This window comes from Nelusetta ayraudi, unplaced genomic scaffold (assembly GCF_046127955.1).
Source record: "Nelusetta ayraudi isolate G7.1 ecotype Tasmania unplaced genomic scaffold, CSIRO-AGI_Nayr_v1 ptg000034l, whole genome shotgun sequence".
NCBI lineage: Eukaryota > Metazoa > Chordata > Actinopteri > Tetraodontiformes > Monacanthidae > Nelusetta > Nelusetta ayraudi.
Window position 1 is genome coordinate 1,420,439 of NW_027466084.1, and position 22,398 is coordinate 1,442,836.

A 22,398-nucleotide genomic window follows, 5' to 3' on the forward strand; every position below is an offset into this window, starting at 1 on the left:
GTACCTCCCGCTTTAAATGGAAGTGCGGAGGTTTCTTCGCCTACGCCTACGGCGAAGAAACCAAATGATGTGAAAGAAAAATAAAAAAATAAAAAAACCCGTAACGGCGATATCGCTTCCCATTAATCTCAATCCAGTAACTCCCATTAATCTGCAGGCCTCCGTCGCGAGCGGGGGTTTTCCCCCTGCGGGGTATAGCTTCTCCCCGTCGCTCGGCAGGCGGAGGAGCACGGGCGTCAGATAAGAGCCTTTCCGGAAGGGATGACGCCAAACATTACACTCGAGCCCGGAAGGCCTCGCTTTTTTTTTTTTTTTTAAGTTGCCGGGCTGTCCCTCCAGGAGCCTCTCGCACTGTCTGTGAACTGAACTGAGATCTGCGAGCAACCCTCAGTAGTCAATCTGCGACCGGACGCATCTGTTGAGTTCCTCAAATGGATTTCTTTTTTTTCTTTTTTTCCTCCCCCATCACATGGAAAGTCCTACAATACGCGACCGGTCAATAGTTTTGGGGCTCACTGACTCATATCTGCATTGAGCTCCATTATGAGCAGCTTGATGGAATAATCTACTGGAATGCTCTAAGAACATTACTAGTGCAAGGAAGATCAGTCAGGATGTGCTGAACACACTATGGGATGGCCTTTTGTTTCACCTTTATGTAACCACATAAAAGACCCATTGAGATCAAGACCTCTTTCACAAGGGCGACCTGGCCAAGAGGGGCAACAGCACACAGACAGTCCGTGAAAACCCCCCCCACAAAATAACCATTAAAATGATGAAGATTAAAGTGATGACTTGAGTAGCAAACATGAAAAACAAACAAACAAACAAACAAAACTTAATTACGTAATAATTAAAAAAAACAAAACACAGGCACTGCCGAAAGGATTCCCGGTGTCGGTCTGTTAGAACAGAGCGAAAGGCTTCGAGTGAGATAAGTTCAGACATTTTTCAGTTCAGATTGGAGGGTATTCCAAGCAGAGGGGGCAGAGTAATTGAAGCCGTCTTTCCCCCAATTCAGTCCGAACACGAGGAGCAGCCAAGCGCGAAATGTCATTTGATCTTAGAGCGCAGCGGCTTTTAATTCTCTGAAGTGAGAAACATAAATAACCTGGAACCGAGCCAAGAAGAGCCTTAACGATCAGAGTCGTCCAGTGTGTAAATCGTCTTACATTCAAAGGCGGCAAGCCAGCCTTAGCATACAGTTCACAGTGGTGAGTGAGACGGCTACATGCCGTTATAAACCTCAAAGCGCAGTGGTAGAGTCCAAGACTGGAGTCTTGCGCAGTGGTTAGCGCTGCCGCCTCACAGCAAGAAGGTTGTGGGTTCAATTCCGGACCTGGGACCTTTCTGTGTGGAGTTTGCACGTTCTCCCTCTGTCTGCGTGGGTTCTCTCCGGGTTCTCCGGCTTCCTCCCACACTCCAAAAACATGCATGTGAGGTCAATTGAACACTCTAAATTGTCGTCATGGTTTATATTTTAGGCTCTTTGAAACAGCCGACTGTTAGTGTGTTCACACGGAATTTGGCACGCTTGGAAGTCTGTCAATCACTTTTAATTGGACATTGGAACATGGTCTTCATTAAACACTAAAATGTTCCCATACTGCAGCACATCTTGACTGATTTTCGTGCACCCATAATGATCGCAGTCATTATTTCATAAAGCTGGCTAGAATGGAGTCAAGGGCAGAAATGAGTCAGTGAGCCCAAACATTTTTTTTAACAGGAGCGTATGCGGCTTTCATCTTTTCTGGATGAATGTTTTCTTGATACTCTGGGGACAGGCTTCTGTCCCCCCCGGTGTGATACACGATACATCTGCCTCCTGATAGGTTCCCGCCCCCGACTTGTCGCCGTTGCGTGGGGATCGCTGCAGGTTGCACAACCCGGCCTCCGTCCACACCCAAGCTGGCCCTCGCTGCGTTCGCCCCCCCCCCCCCGACACCAGTAATTGAGCTGCAATGTCAAACTGGTGTCGCACGCCGGCCGAATGGAAATGCTAAGTCATTAGCATCCATTAATTATCTCCCCCGTCGCAGCGGCACCTCTGCCGTGCTCAGCCTTTCAAAGCCCCCCTGGCACAAATAGACGGGTTTCATCGGGGGGAGGAGGAGGAGGAGGAGGAGGAGGAAGAGGAGGGTGAGCTGTTGGTTTGAAAGAGGGAAAAAAAAGGAAGCGTGACTTCACACTGAAGGCAGGCAGAGAGGGTGGCCGCTGGGCTGAAGGCTACTGTTGAAGGGATGTGTCATTTTTATTGACGCTGACGCTGACGTTGACAAGTCGGTGAATTTGTCAGGAAGTCCGCATCGGTTGAGCCTCAGTCAACATCCACACTGTGGTACCCCAACTTGTTAAAGGTCCAGTGTGTCAAATCTTTAAGGAAACACGGTATTTAAATTTCAAGTGTAATATTTTGGAGATTTTTAAGAAGAAACAGCGACATCAAGTGGTTAAATTCTTAGATTGCAGCTTCTTTCACTCTCCCAGTATGTTAACCTTTTACCAATATAAAAAAAAAATAATCTTAAATTAAGCCAAATTTTACACACTGGGCCCTTAAAATCACAATTGTCAACTGAGAGTTACTTATTAATTCTGAGAACAAAAGGGAAACGAGTCAGAACTGCAACATCGAGAAGGAAAATTGAATTCCAAATCAGACAAATTTCAAAGGTAAAGTGAGACACAAAAACAAAGGGGAGGCTAAAAAAAAACAAACAGTCAAATAAACCAAACTGGCAAAAAAACAAACAAACACCCCAAGAGACAGCAGTTCTGAAACCTGTTGCTTTCTAGTAGTGAAAAGTTGGACAGTTCTGATTGTGCAACACACTCTCTATTGGAGCCGGGATCAGTCCCATTCTCAAGGCACCACTTGGCTTTCAAGTCATCTTCCACTAACCTCAAAGTTAAACTGAGCAACACAATTTCAAGGGTGGAAATGAAATGGAAAAATCAAAATGTAACAAGTTTCTTTTTTATTATTTTTACTTTTCACAAAAAAGAAAAATGAATGATTCTAATCTCAGGGTCACTGGATGATGTATAACTAACTAAGAGGAACCCATTTAGCCAAATACAGACAATAAAGTTCCAAAAACACTGTTCCAAACACAGTACATCATCTGTTGTCCCTATTGAAGGCCAGAGGTGAATCACGTCACAAAGTTGAATTCTATCATATAAATGAAATTCCATTAAATCCTATTATATTAAATGATCGTATATTTCAGAGAGTAAACTTTCAACAATTATGATATTGCAGGCACTCATTGTTGGCTTTAGCCTTGCCAAGCAGTGCATTGCTATTTAGATAATTGATTAATTGATTTTTTTTTTTTTTTTTTGCCTTCTTTTGGGGGCAATGTTTCCCACACCGCCTCCTTCCCACACTCTTTTTGTTTTTGAGCGAAAGCTCGTTCGGACGCGCTCGTGTCCCCGCACAGCAGCCAAACAGATGGCGCGCCGAGCCAAAATCCTTTCAGGAAAAATGGATCTCGCGCTCAAAGTGGGCCTGATTTCCGCAGAGGCCCGGTTGTGACTCACCTCTGTCTTGCCAGACTTGGCTTGGCGCTGGACGGGCAGGGAGCCAGCGCTGCAGCGCCGCCCTCCCGCTCGCCGCCCTCCCGCTCGCCATCAACAACCTGGGTGACGGTGCACATTTGTTTTGTTTTTTTCAAATCTTCCTTATGCTGCACTTTGGTCAAATTTTATCAAATAAAAATAGCTTTGTTTCATCCATTTTTTCACCGCTGTAAGAGCTAAATACCCCGAGGCTTCAAAGACATTGATTTTGTTTTTTTTGTTCATTTTCAATAGGCATTAAAGCACATTTTCTACATATCCCATGATGTATTTTTCCCTCCTATGAGGTGAGTCACCAAAACACTCCATCCATCCGCGCCTGTGTCAAACTTTAGAACCCATTGTAGGCCTCACCAGTCAAAAAGTTTGCTCACCCCTGGTATAGACTGTCACTTATTCCAGTTAACGGGACATTTTAACGAGTAGCACTCCTTGGCTTGTCCCTCCTTCATTGTGGAAAACAGCCTCATGACTCTGCTTTAAAAATGCCAGCCGGACAGTTTTGTCAATAACCTTGCAGCCTTTTGCAATTTGGCTGTCTGCCTCTTGGGAAACACTTTCGCCGAGCTCTGGTCTTGATAGATGTGCAAAATAAATCCTGAAGGAATGCAGCGCACGGTCAAAGTAGAATTGCAGCCGCCGGGGAAAATTCCGTCCAGATGCTGTTTGTTATGTTTAATGTGGTGGTTTGGCTCATTTGACAGCGCATGCTTTTTTTTTTTGCTCTTGTTTTTGTTTTGTTTTTTTGTTTTGTTTATTTATTTTTTTTGCGGGGGGTGAAGGGTGCCAAAGAAACATTCAATTCAATTGCGCAATTTGAAGTTATTTCACTTTCATTTTATTTTGACCAAACAGCCTTCAACACAGTCTTGTCCTGCATCTAAAAATTAAAAAAAATAAAAACAAAAATCTTTCAAATACGGCTGCTTCCTGTCGGCCTCAAACACAACCAACCACTCAATGGAATTTAATTTGCAGTTACCAATCTAAATGGAAATATGGGCTCATACTGCTCTAGTACACTGGAAACGTCCATTTAAAAATCTATTTTCGCCGCTTGCAAGGAGAAATTGGAGTCGGTGTGAACGGGCCCACGTGGGCTCAGCGAAGACACGAAGGAGGGCAGCAACTAAACTGGTCGATTGCCAGCGATCCGCATGTGGAATCTGTGTCAAGCAGCAGTTTTTTGTTTTTCCCCGTCGAGAGGCTCCCAATGTCGGCCGCTAAAAATACCCGCGTTCATGCGCCGCCTTGGCAGCGGATCAGAGGAGGCCGAGTTCACATTGCTGCAGAGGCTGGGAGTGAGTGACGGCACTGTGTGTGTGTGTGTGCGTGTGCGTGTGCGCGTGTGTGTGTGTGTGCGTGTGTGTGTGTGTGCGTTAGGAGGAGGAATGATTGGGTTCGCAGGCCAAGTCACAGAGGTTCGAGCAGCAACTGGGGTTTAACGTGAAGGAGAAGTCACATAAACAGGTTGATTGATTGTTTGGTAAACACCGGCGTTAATGTGAATCGCACGCTCCGGATGGGGAACAGGTCGCATCGCAGCACAGCAGATCCCCGAACGTCTGCACGCACTTCTTGTTGTGGCTCCTCTTTCTCTTCCCCTTCTTCTTTTCCCGTCTTTCACCTTTTTGCCGACCTCAGTTGCAGGGTTCTTCCTGTTTTGGCATCCGACCAGCTGCAACCCGGTCACCTCGACCAGGGTATTAGTGTCTTTCAGCTGGGGTACTGTAATATCGTTGTGGGGATAACTGATATCTCACGTTCCCTCTTTTTTTTTTTCGTAAAAAGTGGATCCTTTCATCCAAAACAAGGTACTTTGTGCGTTAGCAAGAAAAACATATGAAAGAGCTAAAAAAAAACAAAAAAACTTTCTCATAACTGAACCCCTGAAATTAAATTTTTGATTTTGCATTGGTGACACAGCGCACTTCCTGTTAGCTTTCAGGCTAGCCTATGACTAACACATGTAGCCACACAGTGAACAGACCGCTGCTTTTGGAGCGTGGAAATCGGCAGCCGGCTCTGTTTTCTTTTCTCTCCACAGAATTCTGCGAGCGAGGACGGGAGAGAAGGCAGACGCGAAAGCGCTAATTGCTAATTTAACAGTTAAATGTGTATTATTTGTAGTGGGATTTTTAAGAAGAAACAGCAACATCAAGTGGCTACATTTTAAAATTGCAGCGCTCTTTCACTTCAGTCCCCTTTTGGGACTCTGTACTTTCCCTCTCCTGAGCCTGCCAGCAAACTATAGTGGCCTGTGAGCACAAACCTGAAAAGCTCTTCCACATTTATCTTAATTGGTTTATATGAGGACGCGTGTGTTCACCCTAAATACGAAAGGCGCTGTCAGACGGGCTTGTGGATTGTCCACACTAGGCTTCCTTGGCTTGATCTATGGATATTTTTATATACATAAGAGAATCATTCTAAGGGTGGGAAAACCAAACGACTTTTATTGTACCTTGAGCATACACGTTTATTTATGTATTTATGGGCTGCATCTTAAACGTTGATTTAAAAATCATAAAGGATGCCGAATTCTACACACTGGACTTTTAACCCAGCTGTGAAGTGCAGCTTTGGCTGGTCGGTATCACCGACTCCTAACCAATATTGGCTCTCGGTGGCCGACGATCACGTGCGGTTGGGGCCGTCAACCTGGGTGTCTTCGCTGGCTGTCCGAGGAGTTTCCAAACCAGCCAATCCCTGAGGGTCGCCAGTACCAGTGACCTCCAACGCTTCGCCGCGGCGTTCTCACCTCCGATGCCTCCGTCGGTGGTCTGTTCCGCCTCGGAGCTCAACTTATCTCAGTTGCCATGGCGACCGGCACACTGCTCGGGAATCCTTCCACCTGCCGATCCTCGCAACCTTTCCAGCGTCTTTTTTCCTCCCGCACCCCACGTCCAGTGAAGGTGGCTGCAGTGATTTATGGTTCTATTCTTTTTTTTTTCTCTCTCTCGAATTTTCCTTTTACACAAAGAGGCTTGAAGGGCTGGATCTGCATGTTGGCATCCTAAAGTCACGAGACAATTTGAAACGAACTATGAGACTTTTCCTTTTCCTCGGCTCGGGAATCAAACCCACAACCTTCACACCTCAGGCCGGACCTCTTACTCGACTGAGCAGATGCTGCTGCTGTCGTTGTGTTTACGCGATCTGTTATCATTTCAGTGTAAAATGATGAAACCGCAGTTATTTGATCTGCAGTCGATGATACTGTTTTTCAGTTGTTGTTTTTTTTTTATAATTCATATACATGTATGCCCTCTTGACTGGTCCGCCACTGGTCAACCGCCCTGGAATGCGACTGTAAATTGTCCGAGTTGCATGAACCCTGCCCACTTCCTTCAATCTGCCTATAAAGTGCTGATTTTCACCTTCTAATCGCCAAGCTTGCGGATTCGCAAACCTGCTGAGTCAACAGGATGCTGACGTTTCATTGTTTCTTTTCAACGCCGACGGTCAGGATTGAGGATTATTATTATTATTATTACACAACTCGTCTTTCCCCCCCGTCGTCACAGATGTAAACTTTCACTTTTGAACCTCTCTCTCTCTCTCTCTCTCTCTCTCTCTCTCTCTCTCTCTCTCTCTCTCTGTCTCTGTCTCTGTCTATGTTTCTCTCTCTCCCCCCTCCGGCAGACCATGCAAGCGGCGCGCTGCCCCACCGACGAGCTGTCGCTGACTAACTGCGCCGTGGTGAGCGAGAAGGACCTGCAGTCAGGACAGTGAGTAGCTGTCGTCCGCCCAAACGCTCATCCATCCATCCGGCCACCTTCCTCCCGCGCGGCGACAGCCAGTCGTCTTCAGAGGCTGATTGATTACTTGACGGGACGCCATTAAATTAAAAGAGAAAAAAAAAGAAAAAGAAAAAAAAGCAAGATATTTTTTTTTTTTTTTTTTTAAATAAAAATCTCACTGCCTGCTACATCCATCAGCCGTAATGTGTCTTTCTGCTTGTCCCTGAACTCTCTGTGGGCTCAATCGATTACCTGAAAGCGATCGCTCTCTGTGTTCCGTTCAATAGGAAGCAAAGCTTCTTCTTCTTCTTTTTCTTTTTTTTTTATCAAACCTTTACGTCCCGTTTAAGATGGAAATTGTTAGTTGTGATTGCAAAAGCAGGACACATTTTTCACGTTTTTTGGAGTTGACGGGGGGGGTCTGTCCTCTTATACAACACTGTGACTCAGCATTTCCGCTCGTGAGTCACTTTATGGTCTGCGGATTCTCTCCCCCTCTTGTCAGTGTTCGTCGTGTCCCCGCAATGAGGCCTCTCAGAACAGATCCACTCCGCCTTTCACGATAATGATTGTGACACCCAGAGGTGGCGAAAATATTCACCCTCTGCACTTCAGTAAAAGTATGGATACTTGTGGAAAATGATACTCTGGTAAAAGTAAAGGTGCAGATTCGACTCCTTTACTCAAGTTAAAGTAAGAAAATACAGATTCTGCAATTTGTTTAAGTGAAGACTATTTTTTTTCCCTGCAATAAAATAAACAATACATTTGTTGTTACATATATGTTTACACTTTTAGGAACAATAACCAATGTTATTTCCTACATGTTGGTTTTTCTCTGTACTGAAAATGTACTTAACAGTGACCCCAAAGCCCAGAAATAATCCCCCTCTTAAGTATCATCCCCTTTTATGTTGAACTACACAACAGCGTAGTTCAAATAGCTCCACTTCAAGCAACATCTACTCTAAGAATAACAAGTGAATTACTTTACCGAATTTGTATCTTTTTAAACACTTTTAAACCCAAAGCAATGCAATCCAATGTAAGGAGTACAAAGTACGGATATTTGTGTACAAACGTAGGGAATAAAAGTAAAAAGTCGTCAGAGAAAGAAGTACTTCAGTTAAGTAAAGATAACTGAAAAATATACTTGAGTACAGTAACAAAGTATTTGTACTTGGTTGCTTCTCACCTCTGCCAACGCCTCTGTTATTTCAATAAACTGTGCCCAGGGGAGTGAGCAGTCTTTTACGCGTTTAACGCAACAGAAGTCTCTTTTTGTATCACCACCATACAAAGTAAAAAAGCTGAAACCGCAAAGTTTAAACGTGCTTTTCAAGCTAATTGTCAAAGCAGCCCACATCAGCTGATAATCAGCTGACTCCCCTCCCGGGCCGGCAGTTTACAACCTCAGCCCCGCCAACTGAAGTTGCCGCTGCTGCAGCCACCCACCGACTCCCCCGGGCTCCTTCCAGTACACGTGCACGTGGGAAGCCCTGGCCGGGAGAGCAGCTCCCCCAGCAGCCCCTTCCACGCACTTCCTTGTGCAGACCGCCTTTGGCAGCAGCAGCAGCAGCAGCAGACGCAACGTTGGGAACGGAACAGAGCAAAGCAACAATTAGCGCTAATTGTTAGCGCGCTGTTCATGCCAACACGGCCGTTGGCGTTATCGGGCCTAAATGGATGAGGAGACTTTTGAGTGTTCCTCTGCATCATTGACGGGAAACAACAGTCTTTGTTTTTATTCACTGATGTATCTCGCCGTAGCCACGTGGCGCCGTCCTGCTGCACATAGCCTGGTTTGTTCACATCAGATCTCTCAGTGGGAATGCAGCACTAGAGTTTTTATTTAATTCTTTATTTTAAGTGAATTCTTAAAGGTGTGCTCAAAATTTGCTCAACATGAAAAGGAAACGCAGATGGAAGGCAGGTGGACCCAGAACAAAACCCTACCAACAACCACTACCTAACATTAAATACACTTAATATAATATGACTATATATAAAGTACTTATTGTTAGTATTATTATTATTATTATTATTATTATTATTATTATTATTATTATTATTATTATTATTATTAATAATATTATTACAAATTAGCAGTGCTATTAATATTACAATGTTATTACAATGTTATTCATAACATAATATTATACTTATGTAGATGCTTAATCTAATTGCATATATTTGCACAAATCCATCAGCATAGTATGTTAATAGCACACACACACACACACACACACACACACACACACACACACACATATATATGTATATATATATATGTATATATATATATATATATATATATATATATATATATATATATGTATATATATATACATATATGTACGTCATGTCAATGAAATATTCAGTGATGTTCTCACCTGTGTATTGTGTCTCTTGCACAGCCCATCTTGTACATCCATTGCAGACTCTGAATATTGCGCACTCTGTACACTTTATGCCGTATGTTTATTGCCCCCCCCGGTTAGATTGCAAACTGCATTTTGCTGCCTCCCACTTGTACACGTGTCGTCAAAAGTAAAGTTGAACGTAACCTAATCTGATCTAACCTACGCCACATTATCAACCGTTTGCACTGAAAAAAAGCCTTGTGTCTCTGGAAGAGCACAACGACTTGTTTGCCGCTCTGCTGCCATGGAAACCGTTTCCTCTCCTCCGTCGTTCGTGGTCATCAAGCGGATACGGCCGTACTAGTATTTGCTACAGCACGCGTGTTGCCGCAGGCAGTGCCTGTGGTAACGTGACCTTTAACCGGGCCGTCGCCACTGCGATTTACGACACATTCCGGAGCACCGTCGCAGCAGGAACGCTTCTCAATATAAAATCTCTCCGTGTCCACCAAAGTGATTTGATGTAATCCTCAGTGGGGGCTTCTGCCGCTGCAAGGGTGTTAGTATCCTAGCAACCACCGATCACAGTCCTTCAAAAAAAATGCCTCTGTGCATTGACCAATTAAATGATGCGGCCGTTTACAGTGGTAATACACCGAGTGTGTATCCTGCATGTTGTGGTTTTCAGAACCAACATTTTCCACAAATGGTTGAACAATCCTGGCTTTTTTTTTTTCAGTGTCTACCTGCATTAGGCCACACACACAGACACACACACACACAGACACACACACACATAAAGACAGAGATAAAAGGGTGTTCTAAGCACCTTAATTGTTGATGCTGCAAGATAAATGATTGTGACACAGTTTAGCCAAACTCAGCTTTCACCGTGTCTCACCTCTGCAGGCATGTGACTGTGAAGACCGCGCCCAACCACAAGTTTGTCTTCACAGTCAAGACCCACCACACCGTGGCACCTGGGAGCATTGCCTTCAGCCTGCCACAGGTTCGTGTGCGTTCGCATGCGCACTCACGCGCGCACGCGCAAGCACGCAGAGTAGAATATCTCGTGTTATTTTTTGCTTGAAACCGCTTTGCGTTTGCTTTTACAGAGGAAGTGGGCTGGACTCTCCATTGGCCAGGAGGTGGAAGGTACGCTGCTCACTGTCTGACTGCTGTGAATGATGATTAGCTGTGGTTGCACCATCCAACTCATCTGTTTAACCAATCTTGAGCCCTGCCTTCAGAATGCCAGATGTCAAAAAAAATGCGTCTTGCAATCGCTTGAAAGGTTACTGGCTTATGTTTTAAATTCTAGGGCGGTGCAATTATTTTATTTCCACATGTAAAAGCAAACAGACTCATGTTCCTTTCAATTAAAACCCTCTTCATACCATCTAGCTCTAGGGGGCGCTATTGCAACATTAAATGCTAATCTCTTTAGCAACAGCCAAGCGTTGCTTTGGACATGTGTTAAAGGACCACAGTTAGATATTCAATGATATGATGCACTGAAAAATCTTTAGAGTGGAGCTCAGCAAGATGGATGTTTGATATTTGAAACGTTTCAGTGATTTAGTTGCGTTGAAAGCTAAGTAATATGTAATAGCTACCCTCTTATATTAAAGTAAGTAACTTATTAAGTAACTAAGTACAGATCACAGGATACTGATCTGATTTGAACTAGTCATTTGTTGGCTAGCCAGGATTTCTAACTGTCGTCCTCTGTGCATCCCTTCGTAGTGTCCAACTACAACTTTGACAAGTCCAAGCAGTGCATCGGTGCCATGACCATCGAGATCGACTTCCTGCAGAAGAAGAGCACCGACTCGTCCCCCTACGACTCGGACAAGATGGCCGGCGAGTTCATCCAGCAGTTCAACAACCAGGCCTTCTCCGTCACCCAGCAGGTTCGGCACCTGCACCGTCCAGACAACCTGCTCGTTCACTTTTCCTCTCGGATGATTTGACAGTTTTGCTCTCTCTGTTGGTTTTTTTTTTTTTTGTTTTGTTTCTTTTAAATCTTTCACAGTTCGTGTTCAGCTTCTGCGACAAGCTCTTCGGCTTAGTGGTGAAGGACATCGAAGCGATGGATGCCAGCATCCTCAAAGGAGAGCAAGCGTCTGGAAAGAAACAAAAGGTCATTTGACTGTTTTGATATTTGCAGGAAGGATTGTGCAAAGGAAAAGTCTGCCCGGTGTAGAACTTGAAGGAAATTAGAGTAATGTGAAAGTTCTCTTTAAAACTTGCATTTATCAAATATAGAGGCCCAATTTCCATGATTTTGATTTTGTGTGCATTTCTTATTGTTTGGTTTAATAATGCATATGATCATCCTGACCCCTTCTTTATTGATTTGGGCTTATTGCTAATTGATATAATTTCATGTGGTGGCAGTGGAGCCAGCATACAGGAATTTAAAAACCTTGGTAAGTCCAAAAGTGCGACACATTCTGAGGAATTTCAAGCAGTTTTTTTTGCAGCGTGTGGACTCACTGTATGAAGGCCATAGGCTCAGATTCGACCTGTCCATTGTGAGAGTCCCTTGTGGTTTGCATCTTTTCACAATCCATTGACGTGCAGGTTAAAAGGTATTGGCGACCCTAGAACACCTTGATATTGAGCAGGCCTTAATTGTCTGTCTGTTCCCCACGCGCACCAGCACGCATTTCTAATTAACCTCGCCCACACGCATCAGCAACAGTCAGGCGCATGTCAAACCAACCTTAAAGCTTAAGGTCGCGTTAGCCAATCAGGCGCGCCATCACCGGAAACAGCTCAATTATAATGTCTAAAGCGCTACCGATTGCCCTTTCTGCCTTCATTAAGTGATGGAGAGAGAGAATAGATGTACGTTTATTCACTCCATTGACTGTATATCAAGATAGAAGGAGTTTGCGGTTTTAAAAAGGAGGAAAAACACAGAAGTGCCCAAAGCCTGCATTCTACCATTTGGTCAGCAGAGGTCACCAAAAGCGGTTGCAAAATACTGAAAATGACGGGAAGGAGGACCAAATTAATACCTGCACAAACCGTGCCAGATTCTTCGTTGCCCTAAATTGCCATTGAGAAATTTAATTCACTAGGTTCTGAAGTTAGTTTGTCCAGTTTGGTTTAAATTACACTGAAATGGCCATACAGTTGTGGCTACAGTTTAGTAGGCGAGTGTAGTTGCGGCTTATCAGCAGGTGGGCATTCATCAGGGGCCCATACCCTCAAATCATTGCCCAACTCCTGTACCAATCACTCAGCATCCAAATATATAATCTTGCAGTTTGGGGAAGCTCAGTGAAACCAGTCTAGGCTTCTCAATGGGCAAACCACTTCCCGATGACCAGCACCATTTTGATTCCATCTGCTATCGATTTGCAGCTGCGGAGAAAACAAGGTTACGTCTATGTATAAGGATACATGAAGTATCTATGTATCCATAAGTGTATAAATAAACTCCTTTGAGGCTGTACTGCAGCCTTGCCCCCTTACTGACAGGGATAAACCTGGCTCCTCAGTGACAGTATATACAGTGGAATAATTCTTCTCCTTCTTTTCCATGAACCAGCTTTTTTCCACACCGTAATCACTTCCACCTCTCGTGGTGAACTGCAGCGAGTGAGAGCCACATTTTAAGGTCGATAAAATAATGAGTCCAGTGAAAAGGAAACGGTGGAAAAAAACGGTGGACGGAAGCCCAAAAAGCAAAACAAAGATGCTGAGAGAAGTCCACCGAGAATCCACGAGCCGTAAAATGAAATGAACGTTACACGAGAACCAGGTTACAGAGCAAGGCAACGTCTGCGACGCTTGCAAAATGCAAATCGAGAACCATAAAACAACTCGCACCCCGGCTTGGAGGGCCGCGGGTGGCACCGTGTGTGCACTTCCGGGCACTGTGGAGTACCTGCTGCAAGGCTTTGTCAATGTTGTTGACATCTGCAACGAGTCCCTGACTCACAACTTGAAACGTGAACAACCGGGAGCCGCCGCACTAGCATTGTGATCGCAAAGCAGTGATTTTTCTCCGGTTTGTTATTTGTTTTAGTGAAATTATTAGCATGCGGCACTTGCACTTATTCTTATATTGTGCAAAGCAACGGCTAGAATTGTGCCCTTTAAACTACCCTACTGCTTAAAACACATCCTGTAGCTTTACTGTCATAAACATCTGCGAAACAAAAATCAAACATTAGGATTCCGAGGCCATCTGTTTTCGCTTTCGCGAGCGGGCAGCTCCACGAAATAATAAGCACGCCGCAAAATCAGACAGCACAACCAATCAGGGTTGCACAACTAAATAAAGGAAGCTTTTCTGCCGTGGTGTGTTACAACATACCGTGGGAACCACTTGGACTCGCTGGTATCTCCGGACCTGAGGCACCGGTTCCACCCTCAGACTGTAGAACAAGTTCCAACATTGAAATTCACATTATTTTGTGACCTGCAGCTTAAAAGAATAAAAAAGAATAAAAAAGTTGAAACCGATGGTTTGCTGTGTTTTTTCACCCCCCCTCTCAACAGATCGACAACGGCCTGATGGTGGGTAACAGCCAGGTGATCTTTGAGAAGGCGGAGAGCTCCTCCCTCACACTTGTTGGTGAGTTCCTGAACTGGGCCCAGTTCCACCCGGGAGCTGTGTTGATAAATGGCTGGGAAGTGATTTGCACCACTCTTCAAACAAAAAGCACAGTGGTTGTTCATTTTCCTGGTGCATAAACATCCATTAATATTAAAAAAAAAAAGATATCTATATCCTCCACATGATGGCAGTAGGAGCACATTACAGTGTCATTTTTTTCCCCCTCCTCTCAGCAGCAGTGCTTTTTTTCAATTGGTATATTTTGTTTTTCCAGGAAGTTGTTGGTGTTACTATCACAAAACGGGTTCCCAAGTTCTGAGAATTATTCAAATTTTATTTTTTGGAACAAATGTCAAACTTTCTGTATATGTTTGTTTGTTTGTTTTTACAGGTAAGGCAAAAACCAAGGAGGCTCGACAGACAATCATCAACCCTGACTGGAACTTTGAGAAGATGGGAATTGGAGGTCTGGACAAGGAGTTCTCCGACATTTTCCGCAGAGCCTTCGCTTCCCGGGTTTTCCCTCCCGACATCGTGGAGCAGATGGGTGAGGGACGCACGATGTTGGTGCTTTTTTTTTTTGCTTTTTTTTTTTTAAAGTGCTAGCAGTGCAAGCAAGATTTCCATGTCGCTTGACCCTTTTTTAACAGAAACATTCACTAAATAGTTGAGTTAGCGCAGCCTACTGATTTCATGTTAATAATGGTGCTGCTATTTAGGTCAAAAAGAGCCAAAGTGCTGTGAAAAGTGTTATGTAGGATTCATTTTTTTCCCCAATGTTTCCAAGAAAGAAAATGTGCCCGAGGAAAAGTCTGTACTTTTGCTTGCTGAACTTTTCGGAAAGTTGTGGGCTAAAACATGCAGTTCGGGAAATGAGGGAGTTTACAAATCAGCCTCTCTTCAGTTTCTGCCCTCTGCAAGCGTCTTGTTTTTGCTTTCTGGAGATCATTAGGAACTCCCCTGGAGTTTGGAGTGAAAAAAACAAAAAAAATGTAGCAGTTGCACGCAGTTGCACGCGAATGTGGAGGAGGATTCCTGTGTACATCTTTTTGCGACATTCATGTTAAAGCGTTCAATATGTTCTCTTCTCATTAATCCAAAATGCTGTCGATTGGGTGATAGTACTATTTTTTCTTTTCAGACATCTCACTTTTGAATAGCACTTCCTTTTTTTTTTTAAAGCATTTCTCTCGAGCGCTCACCTTTATGTCGCCCGTCCTTCCCCTTCACCTGCTGTCTCTGTGACCTTCTGCGTCCTTTCTTCTTTTCTCTCTCTCTCTCTCTCTCTCTCTCTCTCTCTCTCTCTGCGCCACGCCATCGCTCCAGGGTGTAAGCACGTGAAGGGTATCCTGCTCTTCGGGCCCCCTGGCTGTGGTAAAACACTGATGGCCAGGCAGATCGGCAAGATGCTCAACGCCCGCGAACCAAAGATCGTCAACGGCCCCGAGATCCTCAACAAGTACGTGGGCGAGTCCGAGGCCAACATCCGCAAGCTGTTCGCCGACGCCGAGGAGGAGCAAAAGAGGGTGAGAGACGCCACGTTGCGCCTCGCGCATTACCCTCTGTGGTCGTGTTATCACGATACTCGATTTCAGACTTCAATACGATATTTGGAAAAGTATTGATTTTCAGTACAATTTTCGATACTCGCAACCGCGGGGTTTTATATCAGTACTACCTCGATGTAGTACCGATATATCGATATATTCGATATCGATATACTACGGAGAAGTCATATCGTATCTTTTTTACGTTTCAGTATTAAAAAAAACCAAAAACGACATATCAATATTTTTGACAACACTACTCAACACTACTTAAAAAATGTATGTATTTATATCGATATATATATACATATATTTGTAAATATACATATTTATACAGTACATCCGGAGACAGCCATGCAGCTGAGTTCAAAATAGCACAGCACTGTGTTTAAAAATGTGAATAAGCCTCAAAATCCTTATAATAATTTTTATTTCGATGCATTGGGAAGACTGCACTTTATATCCTACATCAAAGCGTGAAGAAAAATGTGTACATTTTACGATTACTTTCCAAAAAAATTCTGAAAAATGAATGAATTAATCAATTGAAAAGAATAGCAGTGTGGAGTTTAATCAGTGAGGTCATTCATTCTGTGAAGAAACAGGGTGTGAATCACGTGGCCCTTATTGAAGGATGAAGCCAGCACAGTTTGCATGCATTTCTCTCTGAGAAGCTGAGAAAAACGGGTCGTTCCAGACATTGTTCAGAAGAACGGCGTACTTTGATGGAAACGTTGATTGGAGAGGGTGCCGAAAATAATAGGCCGCTCGTCTGAAGTGATCTCCAATGCCCTAAAATGGAAAGCTAAACCAGAAAGTCGTGGGTGGAAGAAAACGAAAGACTTTCCATTGGAACGGATCGAAGGAGAGCCCAGAGTGGCAAAGACTGTGCCGATGATCGGCTCGAGGGTGATCAAAGACAGGCTGAAGATACCGCTTAGCGCTGTGACAACCAGATTCGCCAGAGAACACGTCAACCGGCCTAAAGAGAACTGGAGAACCATTCTGTGCACTGATGAAAGTAACATTGTTCCTTTTTTTGGGGGGGGGGGGTCCAAAGGGGCCGCAGGCAGTTTGTCAGAGCACCACAAAACACTGTATTGAAGCCTCAGCGAAGCATGGCGGCGGTGCAAGCATCATGATATGGGGATTCTCTTCCTATCTCGTTGGGCCTATGTATCGCATACAAGGGATCACGGATCAGTTTGCCCATGTCAAAAGACTTCAAGAGATCACGTCGTCTCATGCCGAAGAGGAAACGCCTTCCAAATGGGTGTTCCGGCAAGACGACGACCTCAAAAAAAAAAAAAAAACAGTGAGCGGGCAGCATCTTCGTTCCAGACCAATGAAATTAAAGTTATGGAGCGGGCCAGCACCCGATGCCTGGACCTTAATCCCACTGAGCACCTGTGGACTGACATCGAAAAATGCTGTTGCTGAGGTGAAAAGCAAGAAATGCAGAGAAATCGTGGAATGCTGTGAGATCAACCCCAGGCTGAAATACCTGTTGGTCCAGAGGTGCCAGACGTTAGCGGGCTCCATGCAACGCAGATGTGAAGCACTTCTCAGAAGCCGCGCTTACACAACTAAATATTAGTCTAGTGATTCACGGGAATGCTAAATCCCGGAGAGTTTTCACTTTACGCAGTAAATATTTGAGTTTGTAAAGAAAAATGCAGACGCTTACAGCCGAATATTCATTTTTCTTCTTTTTCTGTGGAGTAATTAAAAAATTGAGACATTTTCGTCCATGTTTTCATTCGGTATACAAAGTGCAGTGTTCCCAGTGCGTCACATTGAAAACAATTATCAGGACTTTGAGCTTATTTTTTAAACACACTACACTGTATATGTACTGTATATGCAAGTATGTTGATTTTTTTTTTAAATTTTATTTTCACTTTCAACCCCAATCCGCCCTAGCTGGGAGCAAACAGCGGCCTCCACATCATCATCTTTGACGAGCTGGACGCCATCTGCAAGCAGAGAGGCACGGGCGCCAGCAGCACGGGCGTGCACGACACGGTGGTCAACCAGCTGCTGTCAAAGATCGACGGCGTGGAGCAACTCAACAACATCCTGGTCATCGGTCAGTATCCCACACTGTGTGACTGGAGGGAGGGAGCAGAAAGGCTGCAAAAAGTAAAAAGGAATTCTTTATTTTTGGAATCTCGTGAATTTTATTATTGTGATTATTATTATTATCGTCATTTTGGCCAGGCTATTTTCATTGTTTTAGTCATTTATAAAAGGACCCCCCCCCCCCCAAAATAAAATAAAAATAAAATAAAATAAAAATGTGATGCTTTATCTTCTGGACATGATATCAGCTACTGGCTGGATTCTGTTTTGCCGTTTTGGTTTTCGCAGGTATGACCAACAGGCCCGACCTGATTGATGACGCTCTGATGAGACCTGGCAGGTTTGAAGTCAAGATGGAGATCAGTGAGTGTTCACTTCCGATTTTACCGTCCTGAAAAGCTTCGCGATTAATCTGCTCACGCGATCGTCCACAGATTCGTACTCTCAATTGCAACGTTTTAGCGAACAACCTGGGCGTGGCATAATTCAAGGAATGAAACGCCAGTAGGCTAAACGTACGTCAGGGATTTTATTAACAGCAGAGGTCTAATAATCAAGGGTCTCACCCCTGAACTCAAAACGATCCACTCAGAAGGAGGGACGAAACCAAACAATCCGACAGGCAAAATAACACAAATGGCTACAACAAGGTCGGCTAAACGCTGGTTAGGAAAATAACACGAAACCGCTACAAACCAAACAGGGTGATCACGCAGCTATCTCTCTCTCTCTCTCTCTCTCTCTCACCCCCTCTCTCTCTCTCTCCCTCTCTCTCCCCCTCTCTCTCTCTCTCTCCCTCTCTCCATCCTGGTCCACTGACGCGCACACCAACACACAGCGCCTCGCTGTCACGGCCTTCACCCAGCTTGCCAGATTGTAGATTGGCACCAGCTGTGTGGCACCATCCAAGAGCACCTGACACACATCACATGACACAAACACCCCCGCCCATAAAAATTAACTTCCAACCTCCCACAACCATGAACGTAAACTTTTTTTTCTTTTTTGGGGGGGGACGAGGGAAGTTAACCATTAATCGATTAACGATTAATTGTCGATTAAGAACTTAATCGATAAATTTAATTAGTCGCAATTAATTGAAAATTGTTTACACAGTGTTTTTTTTTTGTTAAATGGTGTGGTGTATACCTGTATACCTAGAGCAAGTTACTTTTAAACAACTTAAAACAATAAATAAATTGAAATGTGACCCATTGGAAGTCAACTTAAAGTCAGAGGATAGATGTTTAGGGTGTTTTTACTGTTCTCTAATGAAAAAATGGGTCACATTGGACCCTCAACATTATTTAAGGGTTAAATAATGTGTTCCTTACACATTTTTCATTGTGAAATTTAGGCTCTCTGGATAAATCGCCGCTTTTCAATCAATCGTTAATCGATCGATAAGGTCAATCAACTAAGGATTAAATGAATTAATGGACAATTTGGACACAAATCACGTGATGAGGCGCATGGAGTGATCTCACTCACGGGACAGTGTGTCTGCCGCCACGTTGTCTGCTCCCTTTTTGTGACAGGTAGTGCGTTTCAGCCAGAGAGGGCCCAACGCATCAAGCGCTAATTACTGTTGTACATCTGGTTCAGAAAAACAAGCGGCTGGTGAGCTGTGTACACTAGTGACGGAGGAAAGAGCCAGAGCCGAAATACGCCTCAGAATACTGCAAGGCCAGGAGCGTCGCTAACGTCTCCTTCTCATTGGTGGAATAATTCAGTTGAGGATGCTTTTTTGTTGAGAAGCAGCACACTGGGTGATTTACACTTGAATTTGAATTTATTAACAGATAGATAAATGCGATGGCACATTTTCAAGGGGGTCCAAAGAAAACATATACAACATTACATTACAATATAGACGCACATAACGTAACAAATACTCCCACGCAACAACCCCTACTCACGTAAGTCTAGCATTTAGAAGACAAATTAAATAACTGGAACAATGAGGTTAACATAACAACGTAACAGGAGTAAAGAAAATAGAAAAAGGCATAGAAAAAAAATAATAATTAGAAACATGAGCAATTTGTTTTGAGGTGAGAGTCAAGTGAGTTCCTGAATCAATGCAAAGAGGTAATAGAGCGCCCAAAAAAAGAGGGAGCTCGTTCCAATCTGATGGAGCCTTATAATGAAATGACCTTTTACCAACCCCTTCCGAGGTTCTCGGGACAAAGAAAAAGAGGGAAATGTCTGAGGGAGTATGGCGAATTATAAGGAGTCATAAGTTTTCACCACTAGCCCTGTAATAAAAGTGCACCAGCCCCAGCGGCACTGGCGTCCACCTCAAGGCTCGGGGGGGGGGGGCACTGGAGCACTACAAAGGATGGACTTGGCAGCTGCAAAGGCCCGGTCACACTCTTCGCTCCACACAAATGGGACAGCCGGGCCACACAGCCTGGTAAGAGGAGAGACAACTGTGGAGAAGCAACGCCGAAACAACGATAGTAGCCTGCCATTCCATTCCAAGGAAACGTTTAAGTTCCCCTGCCGAATGGTTGCAACTGGAAAAGGCAACACTGCACTGACCTTGGCCTCCACTGGCCGGAACCCCGGTCGAGGCCCCATTTGCTACGCCCAGAGGCGTAACATAATTCAAGACGTAGAATGCCAGTAGGGGAAACGTAAATTGTGGATTTTTTATCAACGACTGAAATCCAATAACTGAGGACTAAAACAATCCACTCAGAAGGAGGGTTCGAAACCAAACAATCCGACAGGAAAAAATAACACAAATCGCTACACTGAGGCAGGTGAACGCTAGTTCAGAAAGAAACACAAAACCGCTACAAACCAAACACGATAAGCACAACAAACAGAGTGATCACACAGCTCTCTCTCCCTCTCGCTCTGCACACTGCGCTCTCTTTCTCTCCTTCCTGGTCCACTGACGTTCCTAATGAAGACCAGTGGTGAGGTCGAGAACTGCATTTGATGTGTGCAAAACTGGATTTTTTTTCTCCACCTGGAATAAAAATGCGCGTAATAAAAATAAATGCGTGTGAAAGAATTTATCTTGAAAGAAGAATCAGTTTTCTGAGCTGCCTTAAAAGGACTTTGACTGGGCAACAGCGCGCGCACGCCGTCTTGTTGTGATCGAGATCAGTCACACAATGGAGACCAGTGCCTGCGGCGGTGCGCCGACTTCTAATGCAGAGCAAAGCAGCCTCCTTTTTTGTGCTCGGCGACGCTGATGCCTGTGGATAGCATCAGCGACATGATGTGATTTTGGTTGGATACTAATATAGCGCTGTGTACCAGAATGCTAACAACCTCTTTGCTAACAGGAGATGGCTGTTATGTTAGTTTGTAATACACGCATAGAATTGGAATGAAGTTTTGTTTGTCTGCCTTTTACTGCCCAACGGTTGCACATGAAGTCATTCCTGGATCGTGACTTGTGGTCAGAAGTGCTTGCTGGCGAATTGAAATAAGAAGAAGGGGATTGTTTCCATCGCGGAATGATTCCAACGTTAAGGCCAACAGTGTAGTTGACATGGAGTCAAACAGGCCCTGAAGTCTTGAAATATTGACATGGATATTTGAAGATGTCGCTTTTATATTTACATCTTCGGCTTCGCTCTCCGTCTCCGTCACGTGACCTCCAGGTCTCCCGGACGAGAAGGGCCGAGTCCAGATCCTGACCATCCACACCAACAAGATGCGGAGCTTCAACCTGCTCGCCCCCGACGTCAACATCCCCGAACTGGCGGCTGACACCAAGAACTACAGCGGCGCCGAGCTGGAGGGGCTGGTCAGGGCCGCCCAGTCCACGGCCATGAACCGGCACATCAAGGTCCGTAAGCTGTGCAAACGCACAGCGTCAGTCACACAGGGTGTTGTTTGAAGGAGGATCCTTTATCCTAATCCTGAAGGATCCTTTACGCAGCAACACACCTCAAAGGATTCACAAGGACAGATAAATGCTGTTTACAGCTGCTGTAGTTGTCGGTGGTCATGATTTCTTTGCGCGCGCACACGCACGTTTTGCTCGTTCTTTGTCATTTCCATACTTGCCTTCACATTTTCCCAAATTTCTTTGGCCTGTTCAAATAATTTCTTCATGGATTTGGAGAAAATAATCAACAAAATGATTCCATTACAAAAATGATCAATAGCCGCGGCTTGAATTGAAAGTTATTGTGTCTCCGCTGGTAGAAGATGGACATGTGCAAAAAGGGAATTTAGCACGAGCTTGTATGAGTCCATCTTTTCTCTATCAAGCGTCCTGGATGCTTAGAAATAACAAATACGCCCAGCAGTTGGTGCTTGAATCACATCATCCGTGCAGGCCACGTCCACGGTGGAGGTGGACATGGAGCGGGCGGAGAAGCTGCAGGTCACCAGAGACGACTTCATGGGGTCCCTCAACAACGACATCAAGCCCGTTCGTAACCAGCTCTTCCACACACCGCAACCTGTCTTTATTGTAAAGGCCATAACGTGACCGCTGTTATTTTTTTTGTTTGTGTGTTTTTCTG

At 44.4% G+C, this 22,398-nt stretch overlaps 1 protein-coding gene across 4 annotated transcripts in view; it reads left to right on the forward strand.

Moving 5' to 3' along the window:
• The window catches only part of LOC142892306 (vesicle-fusing ATPase), a 47,251-nt gene that overhangs the window by 16,244 nt on the left and 8,609 nt on the right, over positions 1–22,398 (forward strand). For all 4 annotated transcript variants that reach the window (XM_076032346.1, XM_076032348.1, XM_076032347.1 and 1 more), the window contains 12 exons: positions 7,237–7,322; positions 10,607–10,706; positions 10,813–10,852; positions 11,444–11,610; positions 11,733–11,840; positions 14,216–14,291; positions 14,665–14,820; positions 15,600–15,799; positions 17,744–17,909; positions 18,191–18,265; positions 21,526–21,713; positions 22,209–22,304. In XM_076032346.1, the coding sequence (XP_075888461.1) occupies positions 7,237–7,322; positions 10,607–10,706; positions 10,813–10,852; positions 11,444–11,610; positions 11,733–11,840; positions 14,216–14,291; positions 14,665–14,820; positions 15,600–15,799; positions 17,744–17,909; positions 18,191–18,265; positions 21,526–21,713; positions 22,209–22,304 (1,458 nt within the window). The remainder of the gene's footprint in view (positions 1–7,236; positions 7,323–10,606; positions 10,707–10,812; positions 10,853–11,443; positions 11,611–11,732; positions 11,841–14,215; positions 14,292–14,664; positions 14,821–15,599; positions 15,800–17,743; positions 17,910–18,190; positions 18,266–21,525; positions 21,714–22,208; positions 22,305–22,398) is intronic.